Here is a 21,147-nt window from a genome sequence, read left to right as displayed (position 1 = left end):
ATAGCCTAGTGTCTTCCCTACCGCCAATGTATTCAATGAGAAAGCAATCTTACAGCACGTATAAAAATACAATTTCTAAACACTGAAGTATAACAAAAAAGTGGAAATGCATCAGACCTTTTGCACGTCCTCCCCCCCCCCCCCCCCCCCCACTCCCTTTAGTCCAATATATGGTAAAAAATTTTATGTCACTCAAAACTGCAAGTCATTCCCCAAAAAAAGACAAGTGTTTTAACTTCCACTTACTTGCCAAAGTGTGTCACTTGGGGGGCTCTGTTGCCTAAAAACCAATCCAGCAAAAAATTTTGCTGAAGAATCAAAATGTTGCACCATCTCTAAACATCTTGGATAGTGTTTACATTTTTATTTTTTTTAAACTTTAATTTTACAACTCAATAGTAAAGGTATTTGTGAAATGCCTGTGCGGTCAAGAAGCTCATTACAACCCTAGATAAATTGCTTGAGGGGTGTAGTTTCCAAAATGAAGTAACTTTTTAAAGGGAACCTGTCACCCCCAAAATCGATGGTGAGGTAAGCCCACCGTCATCAGGGGCTTATCTACAGCATTCTGTAATGCTGTAGATAAGCCCCCGATTTTACCTGAAAGAGGAGAAAGACGTTGGATTATACTCACCCAGGGGCGGTCCCGCTGCTGTCTGGGTCCGATGGGTGTCTCGGGTCCAATGGGTGTCTCTGGTCCAGTCCGGAGCCTCCCATCTTCATTCCATGACGTCCTCTTCTTGTCTTTACGCCGCGGCTGCAGCGCAGGCGTACTTTGTCTGCCCTGTTGAGGGCAGAGCAAAGTACTGCAGTACGCAGATGCCGGGACAGGTCAGAGGCCCGGCGCCTGCGCACTGCAGTACTTGCTCCGGACTGGACCTGAGACATCCATCGGACCGGGACCGCCCCTGGGTGAGTATAATCTAACGTCTTTTTCTCCTCTTTCAGGTAACATCGGGGGCTTATCTACAGCATTACAGAATGCTGTAGATAAGCCCCTGATGACGGTGGGCTTACCTCCCCATCGATTTTGGGGGTGACAGGTTCCCTTTAAGGTTGCTGCTGTGTTGCCACCTCAGGCCTTTGCAAATAGAACCTGTATACTATTCGAGTAAAATCTGCACTCCAACAATCAAATGGCTTTCCATACAGTGTACCCAAAGTGGTACATAATCCCACATAAGAAGTTGATAACAAATCATGGGGTGCTTTCTCCTGTTGAGAGATGTCATTTTTCCATTCTAATATGCAGAGCAGACTTTTTTTTTTTTTTAAACTACCCAATCCTGACATGCATTGTACATGTACTGCACAGTTCATGTCTTCCTTTGACGTGGGCTCTGGCACTGAGCCAATATCTTTCCTGGCACATGTCAGCTGTTTTGAACAGCTGACATGTGCCCATAATGGCTGCAGATGGAATCGCGATCCGGCTGTCGGCGCTCATTGCAAGTGAGCATTTCTGATTTGTAGCAAATACACATTTGGTATCTCCGCGTTTTTAGAATCGCCCGATCTATTAAGATATAAAAGGAATTAATCCGATCAATAAATAGCGCAGCAAAAAAATTCAAAATGCCAGAATTGTTTTCTTTGGGCCCCACAACATTGCATTAAAATGTAATAATGGGCGAACAAAAGATCGTAGCCACACCAAAATGGTATCCATAAAACGTCAGTTCGGCAGGCAAAAAATAAGCCCTTACCCAGCCCCAGATCACGAAACATGGAGATGCTAAATGTCCTAGAAAATGATGCGCTTTTTTTTTCCACCACTTAGAGTAGAGCACATTTTTTTTCTGGTTCCTGCTTATTTGGCAAGCTATGGCACTTACCGAATTAGCTACAGCGGGAACCTGGATACATGGAGTACTCTGGCTTATCAGCTGTTCGGTGTCACAGCACTTGCATGGATAGCCTGTTTGTTGGGCTCTCTGCATATTGTCACACAGCCTTGACACATGCAGCTGTGGTGATGATCAACCGGCACGCTCCATGTAGCTTGCCAAATAAGCAGGGATCTGAACAAATTCACTCAACTCTACACTTAGATTAAAAAGAACCTAGACATGTTTGGTATCTACGAACTCGTAATAACCTGGACAATAATAATAGCAGTTGTGGAATTGCATTTTTTTTTTTTCTTGCAATTTCGCCACATTTGGATTTTTTTTTTTCAAGTTTTCAGTACATGATACGGTAAAATCAATGGTGTAGTTGAAAAGTACAACTCGTTCTGCAAAAAACAAGCCCTTCTATGGTTATATATAATGGTTATAGCTCTGAGAAGGGGAACAAAAACACTCAAATGAAAAAGGGCAGTGGTGGGAAGGGGTCAAAGACTGTACCTCTTTAAACCCTTCATGACATGATTTCTGTTTGCACTGTTTCTCTCTCTCCCCCCTCCTCCCTTTTTTTTTTTTTTTTTTTTTGAGCCATTACTAATTTTTATTTGTAGATCGTGAGCCCTCGCTGGCAAGGTCCTCATTTTATGTACACCCCTCCTCACATGGAAATAAGTGGCATTATAATAAAAAATATAGCTGTAAAAGTGCTTGTTCTTTGCAGCACAAGCTGTTCTTTTTAGTGATGACAGGTTCCGAGACCTGTAACTTTCTTATTCCGTTGATGGAGCTGTGTGAGGGCTTAGTCTGTGCTCTGAGCTGATGTTTTTCCGGTTAGAATAGAACACTGTACTTCCTGACTCTGTGCTGTGAATGTGGCTGTCAGATTGACAACGGCATTAAGCAGGTTAACAGTGTGAGAAGCCCCACACATGGCTGTTTGAGGCAGATTGCAGAGTCTTTGAATTCTTTGCTTTATTCAGCTGTCTTGTACAAAGAAAGCAGTCAGTCACTGAGCAGACCGCCCACTGGACTGAGAACCCCACAAAAAGCAGAGGTTTGAACATTTAAAACACAGGTTATATTGAATTTGCTTGCACTCCCTGCTCTATAACATGGTGCCAGCATATGTGACGGGTTCCCTTTTAAACAGTAGGTGATTGCCTCCCTGTTAGAGTTAAGATTGTATTGAAAAATCTGGTGATGAATTCTCATCCCTTTCCTTAAGTGACTTGTTTAACTTTTTTTTTGTTTTTTTGTTTTTTTATATAAAGGAAATCAAAGTGGCTTAAACAACAGTTACTACAGCAGTGGAACACGAGGCTCACTAGGAGTGAACGGAATTGCTGGAATGTCGAGCAGCATGAACATGAGTGCTGCATGGGGAATTTAAAATTGTCATTTTTTTTGTACTCTGCTTATTGTGAGACCTTTTTAATAACTAAATTTTTTTTTAGTTTTCAGTTTGTCAAGATGCTATTAAATATTGCAACTAAAACATGCAGCTTTTCTGTAGGAATTTCAGTAGCTGTGCTTTTATATTGTTTGCTTTAACAGTCAAATTGTGCCTGCCATATTCTTTTAATGCATAATGTTTTTTTCCTCCCATATAAATTTGAGGGTTGTGGATTGTTTTTGTTTTTTTTCCCTACCCTCTGATCTTGTGTTTTTGTTTGTTTTTCTCCCAGCCTTGGAATCTGTATAGCTGTTTCTCAAACTCTTGGCCAATAAATTCTGGAACAATATCGTGGCTGTTGTGTGTGGGTTGTTTTTTCTTCCTAATCACCATTTTCATTGCATTTCCTTTCCACTGTGTGCTCCCCCCCCCCCACCTATTTTTTTCAGTGCAATATATAAAACCTACAACACAGGCTAGTTAATAATTTCTAGCAGATGGTACTTCCAAACAAATGTAGGTAGGGACTATCGTATCGGAATGCAAATTAAAACGAATATACTGTGTTTGGACTATATTAAAATCAAGACAAAGTGCACGTGCAAAGACAAACAAAAATTGCAGTGGTACCACACATTACTCGGAGAGCCACCTAGGAACCCTTGAGAAGTTTGTAAAAGGACTTCATAATGACTAGGGTTGCATTTTCCTATCACCACGACAGCACCCCACGAGAGAGGGGATCCGCCCACCATCCGGACAGGAACCTACAGGTTAAAAGCCTCTGCGCGGTGTCCGGTGAGAACGGCAGTCGGGGGCACTGGAGGCAGCGTCGGGTGTACTGCTCGCAGACTCGACACCACCCCCCACCCCCCTCGTCTGGTCGGAGAGACATGCGTTCCCAGGGGCCGGGGAATGCCGCCCTGGGTCGCAGATGCGCGACGCTTCTGAGCAGATGTCGGCGCTTGTGACCCGGAAGTAGTTATTCTACTTCCGGAGGAGCGCGGCAAATACAAAAAGGCAGAGCCGCGGTGGGTGAGTGTGCGTGGCAACATGTCCTCGATTGGGGACACCGGTCACTTGCAGCTGACAGCAGCAGAGGAAGAGCAGCAGTCAGTCACGCAGCAGTGACATGGTACGCGGGCGGCAGGAGTCTGGCAACCCGACGTCAGGTGGCACCTCACACCTCAGAGACCGGTACTCCATCAGCGGTGGGTGAGTGTTTAATGCCAGCCCAGTAGCTGATCATGTTGTTTTGTGCTATGCTTTGTTATAGGGCAAAAAGGTTACAAAGTCAAAGCACAAACAGTGTGCATTGTGCACGGAGCCATTGCCAGACAGTTATAATAATAATAATCTTTATTTATATAGCGCTAACATATTCCGCAGCGCTTTACAGTTTAACAGTTTCAAACACAACAGTCATGGGTAACAATGTTAACAATACAGTAATAAAGCAAAATAAGACGACCCTGCTCGTGAGAGCTTACAATCTACAATGAGGTGGGGGGGGGATACAAAGTACAGGTGTGTATTTACAATGATGGTCCAGCCATCTTCAGGGAGTGGGGGGTAGATGAAAGTAGTGAATGGGCTACACACACAAACATAAAATTAATATATGTTCTATAAAGAAACTGTCAGGCCTGTATCTGCCGTACTTTGGAAGAAGCCCTTCTCCGTACATCGAATTTGAGGGAGGTCATTAGGGAAGAAATAAGATGTTCCCTTAAATCAAAACTGCATGAAAAAATCAGGATGGATGTGCGGTCTGATTCTTCAAGTCCTTCCCTACAGGAAGGTGAATGTTCAGAGAGTTCCTCGCCATCTTCTGAGGAGGAGGAGGGCAGGCCCTGTTTCTCTATGGAAACCCTAGTCAAGGCAGTTCGGGCAACTATGGGTGTCACAGAAAATAAGGAAGCAAAATCTACCCAGGATGATATGTTTGCGGGGCTGTGCCAAAGAAATCGTAAAACGTTCCTGGTGGTGGGCACAATCAAAGATCTGGTCAGACAGGAGTGGGGTAAGCAAGATAAAGGGTTCTTACCATCCGCTGCAAAGTGAAGATACCCCTTTGATGATGACCTCTTATCCCAATGGGTAAAGATCCCTAAGGTAGACACAGCAGTGGCTTCCACCTCAAAATCAGCCTCGTTGCCACTGGAAGATGTGGGTCTCCTTAAAGACCCGTCAGAAAGGCGGACATGTTCCTGAAAAAAGTGTGGGAATCGTCTTCGGGAGCCTTCAAACCCGCGATCACTGGTACCTGTACTGCCAGATCCGTTATGGTATAGGTAACCCAGCTAGAGGAGCAACTTAAAGCGAAAGTTCCTAGAGAAAAGTTGTTGGATGCCTTGTCCCAGATCCGAGAGGGAGTAGCCTATTTGGCGGATGCTTCATTAGACTCTTTGAAATTAGCGGCAAGATCAGCTGGTCTATCAAATGCGGCCCGGCGGGCACTTTGGCTTAAGACCTGGAAGGGGGGATGCTCAGGCTAGAGCCAAGTTGTGCACCTTTCCATGTAGGGGTGAGTACCTATTTGGCCCGGTGCTGGATGATATCCTTGCAAAGGCATAGGATAGGAAGAAGGGATTTCCTAAAGTGTTTAATCGCACTTTTAGGAATGCCTTCAGAAGACGCATGCCTTTCAGAAGATTTCAATCACACCAGCAAGGATATAGTCGCGATTGGGAACCGGCGGAGCAAAAGAAGAAAGGTGGCTACCATGGAAACCCCTCATCCTCTTTAAGACGCAGATGCAACTATAGATAGAGATCTACCAGTGGGGGGTAGATTGAAATTTTTCCTCGATTTAAATGGATTAAAATAACTTTTAGTAGCTGGATATTGGGGGTAGTTGCGTCAGGGTTGAGATTGGAATATCTGAAGATTCCCCCGGATCATTTTGTATTAACTTCACTTGATTCTCCAGCTCAACAACAGGCCCTAGAAGTAGAGATTCAACAGTTACTTTAAAAAGCGGGTTATTGAAGAGGTTCCAAAACACCAGGAGAAGACAGGATTTTATTCTCTATTTTTGATTTCCAAACCCGACGGGTCCTTTAGGACTATCATAAATTTGTGTGAATTAAATAAATGTCTTCAATATCGCGCTTTTAAGATGGAATCCATTAAATCAACAACTAAACTTTTGTTTCCCAGGTGCTACATGGCGGTACTGGATCTAAAAGATGCATACAACCATCTGCCAGTTTTCAAAGATCACCAACAGTTCCTCAGGATGGCAGTGCAAATAAATCATCAGGTTAGGCATTTTCAGTTTCTGGCAATGCCCTTTGGCCTATCCATGGCACCTAGGATATTTACTAAAATTATTTCAGAAGTTATGGCCCATGTAAGGGAGAAGGATACCCTTGTGATACCCTATTTAGATGATTTATTCGGACTCCCATGACAGCACTACGAGAGGGGATCCGCTCTTCAGGAACAGGAAACCTACAGATACAAAAGGGCGGCACCTCTCCCCATGCATCAGTTGGTTTCCTGTTCCTGGAGGGACAGATTCCTACAGATAAAGATCCTATAGGACCCAGGCCGGCCGGCCGAATCAGGTAGCGAGGGGGTCTCCTACCTCGGCCGGTGCGGGAGTCCCTGGAGACGCCACGGTGGTCCAGGCTGGACTGCATGTCTGTGGCGTTTTGGCAGCAGGGAGCAGAATCCGGTGGATCTTCTTGCCTCCATCAGCGCCGGCACAGGTATGTATGGCCGTCCCTTCAGGCTGGGCGGTGGTACAGCGGGGTTTGCGGTGTGCCGGCGTCAGGAGTTGGAGGCCGTCCGGAGCGCTCCTGTCCGTTCCCGGCGTCCTGCGCTGCTCTCAGCGTGTGCTGGAGCGTTTCCGGGCAGCGGTGACGTCGGGGGCGGAGTCAGTGAGCGCTTCCGGTTCTCGGGATGGCTGTGCATGCGCAGTCGACCCAAGATGGCGGCACCCATCGGACCCTGAACGCCGGATTCATCACAGCACCCGCTGACCATCCAGCTGCAGCCTGAATAGCAGGGACCAATGGGATGGTGCCTGGCAGTCTGCTGACCGGATTCCGGGGGGAATTTAAGCAGGTGTTGGATTTAGAACCCTGCTTTTGGTCACATTCTCATCATGGAGGAAAGTGATGGTGAGCAGCAACCTCTGCTGCTGGAGGAAGTGCGACAAAAGCCGAAGGAAAGGAGCATGTCGGGAGTGACCAGTCTGGTCGTAAAAGCTCATCCAAGCAGGGATCCAGAGCTTCGACTAGAAAAGAACCCCCTCGTATTCCAGTACCTGTTTTTGGCGTGCACTGGTAAGTGATCTACGTGAATGTTCACTCAGTGATGGGGCCCCCTATACTTTGTCATTTTAGGGGAAGAAGAGTTCAGGCAAGACGAAACATAAAGAGTGCGCCCTCTGCCGGACCCCCTTGCCAGATTCTTACCCAAAAAAATTATGCGCCACCTGTATACAGCAGACGGTGAGGTCTACAGGAGTGGTGGGGGTTGAGTGACATCAGGTCGGTTAGAGGTTACCACCCTTGTTGTCCTCCCCTAGGTAGCGGAAGAATCTGCCCATGCGACCAGCTTAAAGGAGATGATCCGCATGGAAGTAAGGGAATCTCTATGTTCCCTATCCCAGGCGGGTGGGTCAAAGGATGTCTCCCCTGGTGTCTGATTCTTCGGAGGAAGAAAGAAGAAGGTTCTTATGCCTCCATTTCATCTGAAGAGGACTCTGGCCGATTCTGCCTACCTCTGGATCGGGTTGACAAACTAGTTAAGTCAGTCAGAGGCACAATGGGCCTGGAAGAGCCTAAAACTCAGCCTTCCAGGCAAGAGATTATGTTCAGTGGGTTGGATCATAAAAAACGTAGATCCTTTCCGGTGAACGATAAGATTCAGGATTTAATTCTACGAGAGTGGAAGAAACCTGAAAAGAAAGGCTCATTACCGCCAGCATTGAAGCGCAGATACCCCTTTGATGATACATCAGTGGTTACCTGGGACAAGGCCCCTAAATTAGATGCTGCAGTGGCGAAGGCATCAAAGAAAGCCTCACTACCATTTGAGGATATGGGGTCCTTTAAAGATCCTCTTGATAGGAAGGCGGACACCTTCCTTAAAGGTACCTGGGAGATGGCGGCCGGATCATTGAGACCAGCAGTGGCCGCAACATGTACAGCTAGATCGCTAATGGTCTGGCTGGATCAGTTGGAGTCACAACTTAAGGAAGGCGCGTCTAGGAATACAATCCTAAATGCGCTCCCCGTAATTCAAGATGCTGCGGCCTTCCTGTCGGACGCTTTGGTTGACTCAGTCAGAATGGCGGCCAGGGCAGCAGGTCTTTCCAATGCGGCTCGTAGAGCCTTATGGTTAAAGTGTTGGTCTGGAGACATTCAATCAAGATCCAAGCTCTGCGCCATCCCTTGTAAAGGGGAATATCTCTTCAGGCCAACTCTGGATGAGTTGCTTGAGAAAGCAGGGGATGACAAGAAGAATTTCCCCAATTTGACATCAGCATCTTACCGTCGCCCTTTCAACAGGAGGAGATTTGGTCGCGGAAGAAAATGCGTATCCTCGCCCTCTAGAGATAATTTTAGATGGGAGGATAGACGCAGGAGAGGTACGGGCTACATGTTTCGCCGTTCCTCAAAAGAACGTAAAAAATCAGACCAATGACTAGCAATCCCTGTGGGAGGGAGATTGTCAGCCTTCTCTTCCGCTTGGTCTGACATCACAAATAGTGACTGGGTCCGAGGCATTATATCAGACGGTCTGAGACTGGAGTTTAACCTTTGGCCTCGTGATAAATTTAAATTAACCCCCTTACGTTCCTCCACTGTTGAACAGACAGCTTTGGAAGCTGAAGTCGTGAATCTATGTCTTAAAGTGCTGATTGAGATTCCAGATTCAGAAAGAGGAAGAGGGTTCTACTCTCCTTTTTATTTCTGATTCAAAAACCAGATGTCATTTAGAACTATCATTAATCTTAAATCCCTGAGGGTATGTGTCCAAGTTCAGGATTGCATCAGGATTTGGTCAGGATTTTCCATCAGTATTTGTAAGCCAAAACCAGGAGTGGAACAATTAGAGGAAAAGTATAATAGAAACATATGCACCACTTCTGCATTTATCACCCACTCCTGGTTTTGGCTTACAAATACTGATGGAAAATCCTGACCAAATCCTGATGCAATCCTGAACGTGGACACATACCCTTAATGAGTTCCTGGTAAATAAAACCTTCAAAATGGAATCTATCAGTTCTACAATAAAGATGCTGTTCAAACACTGCTTTATGGTAGTTGTAGATCTTAAGGACGCATACTATCATATACCTATCCATGAGAACTTCCAGAGGTTCCTGAGGGTTGCGGTGTCTATACAGGGAATTGTTCGTTATTTTCAATTTAGAGCCCTTCCCTTCGGCATTTCAGCAGCACCTAGAGTGTTTACTAAAGTAGTCGCTGAGGTTATGGCGCATTTGCGGGAATTCAATATCCTCATAATGCCTTATCTGGATGATTTTCTTATTGTGGGGAATTCAGCAGATCATTGCCTTTCACAAGCAAAGACAGCCATAGCCAAACTAGAACGTCTGGGCTGGATTATAAATTACGACAAATCCTGTTTACAGCCCCTAAAAATTCAGAGATTCCTCGGACTGTTATTAAATTCAGAGACCCAATAATGCTGTCTGCCGCCTGATAAATTGCTCCACATTCAACAACAGGTGTTAAAGGCGATTAATAAACCATCCATGACTCTTAGACAGGCCATGTCACTGTTAGGATCCCTAACTTCGTGCATTCCTGCCGTCCGTTGGGCCCAATTCCATACCAGACCTTTACAGTTTGAGGTTCTGGATAATGATAAAGCCTTACAGGGGTCCTTGCAGGGTCAGGTGATGTTAAGTCCGGTAGTGCTTACATCTCTCAGATGGTGGCTAGTAGAAGACAATCTGTCGGCAGGAGTTCCCTGGGTGACGCATGTGACTCGTGTAATAACAGACGCCAGCCCTACGGGATGGGGGGCACACATGGGTGACATCGTAGTTCAAGGGCTATGGGACCCTCAAACATCAGCCTCTTCTAATCAGAGAGAGTTAATGGCTATTGATTTGGCAGCTAAGGAACTCCTCGTGTATCTACAGGGTCACCATGTCAAGATCCTCTCCGACAACCAGGTGGCAGTAGCCTACGTAAATCACCAGGGTGGAACACATTCCGAATCTCTGATGGAAGTAGCGGACCGCCTTCTCCAGACAGCAGAGAGCCATTTACTATCTTTAACTGCTCTGCATTTAAAGGGGAAAGAAAACATAAAAGCGGACTTTCTAAGCCGCAACACCTTAAAACAAGGAGAATGGTCCCTGAACAGGAACATCTTCAGTCAGATTGTCCACATGTGGGGTCATCCAGAGGTGGACCTGTTTGCCACCAGGGACAACAGAAAAACAAAGTTCTGTTCCCTGAATCCCAGGGAGAATCCGTTGGCAGTGGATGCTTTCCTGATCAAATGGGACTTCCAATTGGCTTATGCGTTCCCCCCGCTGGGCCTATTACCCCTTGTGGTCAGGAAGATAAGGGAGGACCGAGCAAGGGTCATACTGGTCGCCCCTTTCTGGCCCAAGAGGGCTTGGTTCGCTTGGCTCAGGACCATGTCGGTGGAAGATCCCTGGGTACTCCCGGACATTCCAAATTTACTCCATCAAGGTCCGATCACCCATCCGCAGGGGAAGGGACTCCATTTGACGGCATGGTGTTTGAGAGGTCATTGTTAAAAAAACAGAGGTTTTTCCCCAAATTTAATTGATACCCTTATGAAGAGTAGAAAAAATATAACAACAAAGATCTACTCTAGAACTTGGAGGAAGTTCTTGGCCTCTTCAGATTTTAGAATCGAAGAAGGGTTACCAATTAACCAAATTTTAGAATTCCTGCAGAAGGGGTTAGAGCTAAATCTATCTACTAGTACGTTAAAAGTACAAGTCTCAGCCCTAGGGGCCCTGTTTTCTTGTAACATTGCTAATAATTATTGGGTATCAAGGTTTATAAAAGCTTCTAGTAGAGCTAGACCTATACACAAGAACAGGTCGGTACCTTGGGATCTCAACCTAGTCCTTTCAGCCTTGACTAGAGAACCATTTGAGCCCTTACATTCAGCCTCAGTTAAATTATTGTCCCTCAAGACAGCATTTTTAGTAGCAATAACATCTGCTCGTAGGGTAGGGGACATACAGGCGCTCTCTAGACTCTCCCCTTATACAGAGTTTCTTCAGGACAGAGTAGTCCTCAGACCGGACCCAGCCTATTTGCCAAAAGTGGCCTCACATTTTCACAGATCACAGGAGATAGTGTTACCATCATTTCTCCCTAATCCTTCTAATACTAAGGAAGAACTACTCCATACGTTAGATGTTAGAAGATGCCTGTTAGAATATATCACAGTCACTGACGCTTGGAAGAGAGAGGATGCGTTATTTTTATCCTTCCAAGGTTCTAGGAAAGGGCTTAGAGTTTCGAAGTACACACTAGCGAAGTGGATTAGGGAGGCTATCTCTCTGTCTTATACTGCAGGTGGAGGTCCAGCTCCGCAGAATCTGAGGGCGCGTTCCACCCGGGCCATGGCTACATCCTGGGCGGAGAGATCTGGAGTATCAATCGACCAAATATGTAAGGCAGCTACGTGGTCGTCCCCTTCCACCTTTTTTAAACACTATCGGTTGGACTTGGGGTCCTCCTCTGATCTCACCTTCGGGTTAAGGGTGCTGCAAGCTATAGTCCCTCCCTAAGGTAGTTTTACATCTCTGTAATTCTCTCGTAGTGCTGTCATGGGAGTCCGAATAAAGCATTAAGCTACTTACGGGTAGCGGCATTTTTCGGAGGCCCATGACAGCACCCTTAGTTCCCTCCCTATTCATGTGGGGGCTGCACTTCCTTTAATGAGACATATAGATCTCGCGTGTGACTTCTAGTTATATTTCAATTGATTGATTTGGTATATAAACTGTATATAATGTATACTTGTGTGCTACTAACCGCGGTAGTCCTCTCAGGCTCTAATATACAACTGATGCATGGGGAGAGGTGCCGCCCTTTTGTATCTGTAGGTTTCCTGTTCCTGAAGGGCGGATCCCCTCTCTCGTAGTGCTGTCATGGGCCTCCGAAAAATGCCGCTACCCGTAAGTAGCTTAATGCTTTTTTGTTAGTTGGAAATTTGGTTTGCCAATGTAAGGCCCGTGTAAATGCCATAATATTGTCCTTACAGGAACTCTGTTGGATGATCAACATAGAAAAATCAAGGCTAGAACCTGCCAGGTGTCAGATTTTTCTAGATATTCTTCTAGATTCGGAAGATCAATCATCTTTTCTATCAGAGGAAAAGAAGCAGAAGATTATTCGCAAGGTTACGGCTGTAAGAAAGCATCCGAATTTAAGATTGAGAGACGCAATGTCCCTGCTAGGGTCACTGACAGTGTGCATACCAGCTGTGAGATGGGCTCAAGTTCATACTCGTATGCTACAGTTCGAAATCCTCCAGGCAGAAAAAGAACTTTAGGGTTCTCTAAATGGAAAACTCAGGTAATCGCCAGCTACCCTTCACGATCTAAAATGGTCGCTCAATCTGCTACATTTGTCAAGAGGAGTTCAGTGGAGCATCACACCAGACAGGATAGTTACGACCAATGCCAGTCCATTTGGTTGGGGAGCCCACATGGGGGAAGTTCTGACCCAAGGGCGGTGGTCGGGTCTAGAGTCCCAAGGCTCGGCAGCCACTTAATACCTGTTTAGATAAGCAGAGTTGCTGGAATTCAAATGGACAGTATGCTATATAACAGGCCGCTCGTCCCACGACTCCAGAAACATCCAAAGCCTCAATCCCTTTATTAGAAGAGGAATGTTTATTAAGTTGTTTTTTAGTTTTTTATATGTAGTTTGTTTAGGGAACTACTGTATGCATGACCAGCTACCTGCCAGTGTGTGCTCTCTGTAAATGGAAACCGTGATATCATATGCTAGATACTTTGCTTTTTGTCCAAAAACCTGAGTTTTATTGCGTGGAATGTCAGAAGACTGGGTGATCGTCCAAGATATACGCAATATTTTTGTTGTTGCGTACTTACCAACCAGCAATAATGTGCTTAATGGAAACACATATGGTGAAGGAAAAGACGCATTGCATAGGTCATGGATGTCATTGGAATATCATTCGCGCACTCGAGGAGTGAGTCTCCTGGTTCATAGGACCATCCCGTTAACGTGCATCAGTCATGGTAGACTCAGAGGGTCACTTTGTCTCTATATTTTGTACTATACATAACACCCCAATCCATAATCTCCTAATCCATCCCAATCTATAAAGTAGCCATTTATATCCTTCCACCTTACTTCGGTGAGGTGCTGATAAAAATAATCTCACGTCCACACGTGCCTTTGCTAATGATGGGAGATTTCAAAATGTATTTACACCCGTACTGGGATAAATTTCATACAGGAACCATATCCGAGTCGGCCTCACAGACCTGTCTCTTTCCAGAGTTCTGTTGGAGCTGGAGTTGATAGATTTTTGGTGCACTAAGCACCCTGATATCAAACGATACTCTTGCTATTCAAAGTCTTACCATTGCTTATCCATAACTGACTTGGTGGTTGGAAGTGTAAATATGTTGTCTCTGGTAAAGGAGGTTGAATATTTACCAAGAACCGTGTCGGATCATTGCCCCATAAGGGTACAACTGAGGTTGGGCACGGAGGGCTTTGTCACCAAGAACATATGGCGGTTAAACCCATTTTGGATTCAGCCTATTGGGAGTTATCTACACGACAGATAGCAGGAATACTTTATCTTTAAAATGGACTCCACTTTATTTTTATATAGGTGGAGTTAGTAAATGGAAAACTAAAACAAGAGAATACACCCAAAAGTTTCAAGAACAGGTCTGCCTAGCAGAATTAAATAAATAAATATATATATATATATATATATATATATATATATATATATATATATATATATATATATATAATATTCTCATATAATCTATCCCCTCAGCTAGCACTGTGGAAAATGTGAAAGAATCTCAAAAACTAATGAAAAATCGCCTATTGTGACTAGCTGCACAAAACATTAAAACATTTTATGGAGGGTAAGACTAAGTGCACACGTTGCAGAATTGCTGCGGAAATTTCCACGGCAATTTTGCAACTCCTGCCGCGGGTAAAACGCATGCAGAATTGGCATGCATTTTCCCGCTAAACACTAGCATTTTACAAGCGTAATTAGCTTGCAGACTGCTAGGGTTTTCCAAGTGATCTGTAGCATCGCTTGTATAACTGATTGACAGGTTGGTCGCCCTTGTCAAACACTGTCTGACCAACTTTTTACTATTGATGTTGCCTATGCAGCATCAATAGTAAAAGAATGTTAAAAATAATTTTAAAAAATCATGAAATTCTCACCTTCCAGCGTCCGTCCCCTGGCAGGTTTCCCGCTCCTCACGATGCTCCGGTCCCATTAATGCTTTGTGGCATGACCCCAGATGACATACGGTCTCGCGAGACCGCTACGTCATCACAGGTCATTTTTGAAATGCATTACTGGGACCGGAGCGTCGCGAGGAGCTGGAAAGCTGCAAGGGATGCCGGAAGGTGAGAATATCATGATTTTTTTTTTTTTTTTTTAACAATTATATGGTTCCCAGGGCCGGGAGGAGCGTCTCCTCTATTCCACCCTGGGTACCATCTGCACATGATACGCTTACTTCCCGCATGGCGGGCATAGCCCCATGTGGGAAGTAAGCGGATCAATTCATTCTTATGTGTGCAGAATCCCCGCGATTCCGCACAAAGAATGAACATGCTGCATTATTTTTCCAGAATGCGATTCCGACGCAGAAAATAAACCCAGCATGTGCAGAAAAAATGCAGAATGCATTCTAAAAATAGGATGCTTAATGTGGGCGTTTTTTCGTGTTTTTATAGCGAAAAAACATGAACGTGTGCACATAGTCTAAAAGTGCGGGCCACTTGCTAGCAACTATTGTTAAAGCTCAAAATGGGTCATCGTACATTTCTAGACTAGTCTGACACTGGGGTCGTGGTTGCAGAGGATGCAGATATTCTCCACACTCTGCATAATTGCTTTTCTAGTGTTTATTCTAGAAGCGTCACCAATTCAGAAGAAATAGAAAACTTTTTAGCAACCATTCTGTAGTGGAATATGTTTATGTATGGATGTATGACCAGCAGTAACTTAGCATCTGTTCTAGGCTGCAGCTCTTCACAAAGGTCATGACCTATGTTATCCTGCGAAAGACAGTCTTCCTAGTCTCTCCCCTGGGGGGATTTACTGAGAACACACCAAGTGGAAACATTTGACACCTTCTGACTCTTTTGAAGAGAGACACCAGTTGCAGCATGACACTACTATGAGAAAGGTCACACAAATAGTGTTCAAAGAAAAATAATGCATTAATTGGTAAAATAGCCAGGATCCAGTCACAAACCAAGGATTAGAATATTAACCTGAGAGGCAGGTCTAGAAATTTGACTTCCAGGTTGACTCTGTAAATTAGGCCTTTACACATAGAAAGCTGTTCACAGATTGAGGGGAAGCCAAGCTGATTTGAGCCATTCCATATTCATCCCCCCCTCAGGGAGCAAAATGCCGGACTGCAAAGTTTAGATTTTACTGTAAGTTTTCTCCCTTTATTTTTATAACTGTTTTGCATATTTGTATGTCACTCTTTATTTCCATATCTTTTATTGTAAGCACTGTACATTTTCTATTAAATCTTTAAAACTTTAAGTTTGAACTTTGTATGCTCTAAAGCAATGTTCCCCAAGTCTGGTCCTCAAGAGCCACCAACAGGTCATGTTTTTAGTATTTCCTTGTTATTGCACGGGTGTTAATTGCATCACCTGCACAGGCAATAATTCCATCACCTGAGCAATACTAAGGAAATCCTGAAAACATGACCTGTTGGAGGACTGGAGTTGGGGAGCATTGCGCTAAAGAATCCATAGTCTGACCCCAGCCTCAGGCTATCAGTATTTGATCAGTATTTGTAGCCAAAACCAGAAGTGGGTGATGTGTTTCTATTATACTTTTCCTCTGATTGTTCCACTCCTGGTTTTGGCTACAAATACTGATGTAAAGTACTGACTAAATACTGATAGTGTGACCCTGCTGATTGGCAGACACTAGCAGCAGTATTTCCGGGACTCATCGCCCTTGTGTTCGGTGAGTGGTGGCAGCGTGTATGAGCGGGGTGCATGGTCTGTGTCGGGGTAGGAGATATGCTCCCATTGTAGCATAGTACAGAGGCTTAATGCTGGACTGAGAGATTGACTAACCCTTGCATGCGCAACGCCCAGTCACGTGCTGAGAAGCAGGTACGTGACACATTCCATTACCACAATTATCAAATCTAGAGAGGGATGTACTAGACAAACCAATTGAACTTGAGGAATTTGAGGAGACCATTCCAGGGTCCCAAAATGAGAAGGCCTCAGGCTCGGATAGGTTACCAGGGGAATTCTTCAAAACATACCAAGAAATATTGCTTCCAAACTTACTGGTATTAGAATTGGTAACCTCCCGGAATCTATAAAAGAGGCGGTGATGGTTTTGATATTGAAATCTGGAAAGGATCCATCCCTGCCTGATTCTTATAGACCCATCTCCCTCCTCCAAACTGACGTCAAACTGCTGGCTAAGATTCTTGCAAATGGATTACCCATGGTGATTACAAGGGTAATACATGATGATCAAACTGGATTTAAACCAAACAAGTCCACCTCAAATAATATAAGGCGGTTATATATGGGGATGCAGCTTAGTTCAAAATTCACAGGAATAATTGCGATCCTTGGAGACCGCCAAGACAGCTGACAGCGTTGAATGAAACGTTTTGTGGGCTGTTTTAAAGGACATGGGATTCAGTGATAAATTTATATCAATGATCCAATTATATAGTTCTCCTAGAGAAAAACTATGGGTTAAGGGTCATATATTGGGATAGTTTTATCTTGGAAGGGGAACACGTCAGGGTTGTCTCCTGTAACCCCTTCTTCTTGCAATAGCCATAGAGCTTGCCTGTTTGATATGAAATAATCTTGAAAACTCTGGCTTTCGGTGTGGGTCAATAGAGATGAAAATCGCTATACGCTGATGATATGCTTTTTGGGGGGACCTAGGCACTTCTTACAGTAATGGACATAATTAAAACATACAGAAAATAGTCAGGCCTTCTTATTAACTGGAGCAAATCGGTGCTTATGCCTATTTATCCTATTCCAGAGGAATACTCATTGGAGCATATTCAAATAGTAAGTATTTAATACTCTTTTAAATTCTCCAGCTATTCCCCAGGCTCTCCACTATGCCAAGCCCTTTACTGTCTTCCTATCATCCAGAGACTCCAGTTCAAAACTCTCACAATGACATACAAAGCCATCCACAACCTATCTCCTCCATACATCTGTGACATGGTCTCCCGGTACCTACCTACACGCAACCTCCAATCCTCTCAAGACCTCCTTCTCCCCTCTCATCTCTTCTTCCCACAACTGCATCCAAGACTTCTCCCGTGCTTCCCCTATACTCTGGAACTCTACCCCAACACATCAGACTCTCGCCTACCATAGAAACCTTCAAAAAGAACCTGAAGACTCCCCTCTTCCGACAAGCCTACAGCCTGCAGTGATCCTCAACCTACTGAATCTCCGCACAATCAGCTCTACCCTTGTCTAGTGTACCCTCACCCATCTCCTGCAGACTGAGCCCTCGCGGGCAGGGTCCTCCCTCCTTATGTACCTGTTTGCCTTATTTTTTGCTCATGTTTAATGTATTTGTCTACATTGCCCCGTATTCACATGTAAAAGCGCCATGGAATAAATGGCGATATAAAAATGTAAAATAATAATAATAAATATTTGGGGGTAATAGTCTCTGCTAACCCTCAGGACTTTTATTCGCATAATTTAGCCCCACTGCTGTTAAAATTTTGGTCCAAGGTGGATACATGGTGTCGCCTCCCGATGTGTCCAGTAGGAAGACGTAATCATTTGAAAATAATCCTAATGCAACAACACCTTTTTCTCTGATGCCCCATGTTGGCACCACGGAGAGGGGATCCGACAGACCAAGGACAGGAAACCTACAGATAAAAAGGCGCTACCACTCTCCCGCATCAGTTGGTTTCCTGTCCTTGATGGGAGACCTACAGACTTACCAACAGGAAGATCGTCGTGGGATTCCGGGGCCAATCAGTCTGACTCAGGCAGCGGGGGTCCCCCTGCCTCGGCTGGTGTGGTGACTCGAGGCGCCACCGCTGGGGCTAGTGGGCCTCTAGGGTGTGCGAGGAGGTGGCATGGAGTTCACGGTCACCTCCCCAGGTAAGATGCAGCAGCGACAACAGCCAGGGGGGTCCCTCTGGTTGTGGGAGGAGCGGCACAGCTCTCCCTTTGAAGCATTATGTGTGAACATGTAGTCCCTTAAAATACTTTTTATTAAATATATCTTAAAAATTCAAAAAATCCCAGTGACATATAGCAAAAAACAGGATCAAAAAAGTGCACCTATCCTCACACTATCCCTACACTTTTCTGCTCTCCCTACCTAACAGTGGAGGTTGGCACCCTGATAGAGTCGATTCTGGCACCCCCACTCAACGGCGGCTATCCACTGCTCACCCTATCAACCACCTATAACACTACAGGTGGGAAAACAATGAATTTATATAAAGAGATGAAATATAGTGTGGAGAGAACAGCAACAAAAAATAGGTGCACAGAAAGATGTCCCCAATATTGTCCAGAGTATTTTGATACATATGGGACAAATAATGACAAGGGGAATAGTAGTCCAATATACAATGGTTCAAGAAAAAAATATTAATATATAAACCAAAACTGTACGTGAACAGCCTATCTCAGCCATAGGTAGGATAGGCCCAATGTGAGCCTCCGTAGCATGGTTAGTGCAGTCCTTTAACCCTATGGTATACGGCCTCAGGCTGTCAACCACAGAAAATAGATGATTAGCAATAGCAGATGGCCAATAATTACAGTCTGATATCAATATGAAGCTATAATGGATAGCAAGCAGAGGATCATATCCTCAGATTGAAAAACTTAGCTTCCAAGCTTCTCATCCAGGTCTGCTGAACATCACAGCACCTGCATCTCTGGAGTAATGGTTCCTATCCTGACTGCCTCCTGATGAACCGTAGTTCGGGGAAACGCGTCGAGGCGACTACTGAGAAGCTTGGAAGCTAAGTTTTTCAATCTGAGGATATGATCCTCTGCTTGCTATCCGTTATAGCTTCATATTGATATCAGACTGTACATTATTGGCCATCTGCTATTGCTAATCATCTATTTTCTGTGGTTGACAGCCTGAGGCCGTATACCATAGGGTTAAAGGACTGCACTAACCATGCTACTGAGGCTCATATTGGGCCTATCCTACCTATGGCTGAGATAGGCTGTTCACGTACAGTTTTGGTTTATATATTAATATTTTTTTCTTGAACCATTGTATATTGGACTACTATTCCCCTTGTCATTATTTGTCCCATATGTATCAAAATACTCTGGACAATATTGGGGACATCTTTCTGTGCACCTATTTTTTGTTGCTGTTCTCTCCACACTATATTTCATCTCTTTATATAAATTCATTGTTTTCCCACCTGTAGTGTTATAGGTGGTTGATAGGGTGAGCAGTGGATAGCCGCCGTTGAGTGGGGGCGCCAGAATCGACTCTATCAGGGTGCCAACCTCCACTGTTAGGTAGGGAGAGCAGCAAAGTGTAGGGATAGTGTGAGGATAGGTGCACTTTTTTTATCCTGTTTTTTGCTATATGTCACTGGGATTTTTTGAATTTTTAAGATATATTTAATAAAAAGTATTTTAAGGGACTACATGTTCACACAGTTAAAATATTCCCTAAACTCAGATATTGTTATTAATTTGGAGATACTCCCTTTGAAGCATTAGCCTGCACTCTGCAAAGGCGGGGGTTCCGGCGAGCAGCGTCCCGCGCATCATGAGAAGCCTGCACGCCGCAAAGCTACAAGCGGCGAAAAATCCGGGGGCTCCGGTGGGCAACTTCTCGCTACGCGCGGCGCCATCTTGATGCCGCGGGATTTGGCCGGGATCACGCGATAGCGGGCTATTGCGCATGCGCCGGCAAGCAGCGCTTCAAATTAAGCGGCGGGAATCGCCACCGCATAAAGGGTGACTTGTTTAGCTGCTCCGATGGCACAGCAGCCGCATGCCGCAGCACAAGCCACAGCACAGCCGCAGCCTATCTATGGCCGCAGCCTACAGCGAGGTACCATGAGCGACCTGGCATCACCCTTACCAGAATTACCACCACCACCAGCATTGCCGCAGCAGCAGCAAAAGCGGCGACAGCAAAAAGGACACCAGGATACTACCGGTAAAGAACGCCAAAGGTCCCAGCATAGCAAGGAGTCCAGTACGGCGTCCGGCAAAAAGACAGATGCAGAGCGTCCCCAACCAGTATTTATGGGTCCGTGAGGTGGTAAGTGATCTTCGTGAAAGTCAGTGACAGTAAGGATATATATTTGTCTCTTTTTACTTTAGGGGAAGAAAAGCTTAGGGAAAACTAAGCATAGAATTTGTGCCCTTTGTAGAGAAGACCTTCCAACTACCTGGGAGAAAAGACTTTGTAACATGTGTATACAGCAGACAGTATCCGAAGGGCTTCCCAGGTTTGCGGCCGATCTCAAAACCCTGATAAAAAAATCAGGTAGAAGACACCTTTAGATCCCTTAAAAGCGGGGAAAAACGGAGGAAGACTAGGCACAGGTCCCCGGTGTCTAATACAGACAGTGATGATGCGGACTCAGATTTGTCTGACTCCTCTTCTTCTTTTTCATCATCCTCTTCT

General features: G+C 44.9%; 1 protein-coding gene across 3 annotated transcripts in view; it reads left to right on the top strand.

Moving 5' to 3' along the window:
- LOC143776542 (heterogeneous nuclear ribonucleoprotein H2-like) overlaps positions 1-3,594 on the top strand; it is a 48,143-nt gene extending 44,549 nt beyond the window's left edge. For 2 of the 3 annotated variants that reach the window (XM_077266006.1, XM_077266007.1), the window contains exon 12: positions 3,119-3,594. In XM_077266006.1, the coding sequence (XP_077122121.1) occupies positions 3,119-3,237 (119 nt within the window). In that variant the 3' untranslated portion in view covers positions 3,238-3,594. The remainder of the gene's footprint in view (positions 1-3,118) is intronic. The other variant, XM_077266009.1, reaches the window with a different exon arrangement.
- Positions 3,595-21,147: the final 17,553 nt, after the last annotated feature.

Source organism: Ranitomeya variabilis, chromosome 5 (genome assembly GCF_051348905.1).
Source record: "Ranitomeya variabilis isolate aRanVar5 chromosome 5, aRanVar5.hap1, whole genome shotgun sequence".
NCBI lineage: Eukaryota > Metazoa > Chordata > Amphibia > Anura > Dendrobatidae > Ranitomeya > Ranitomeya variabilis.
The sequence above is the reverse complement of the archived record's forward strand: the minus strand, read 5'-3'. Positions and strand labels throughout refer to the sequence as shown.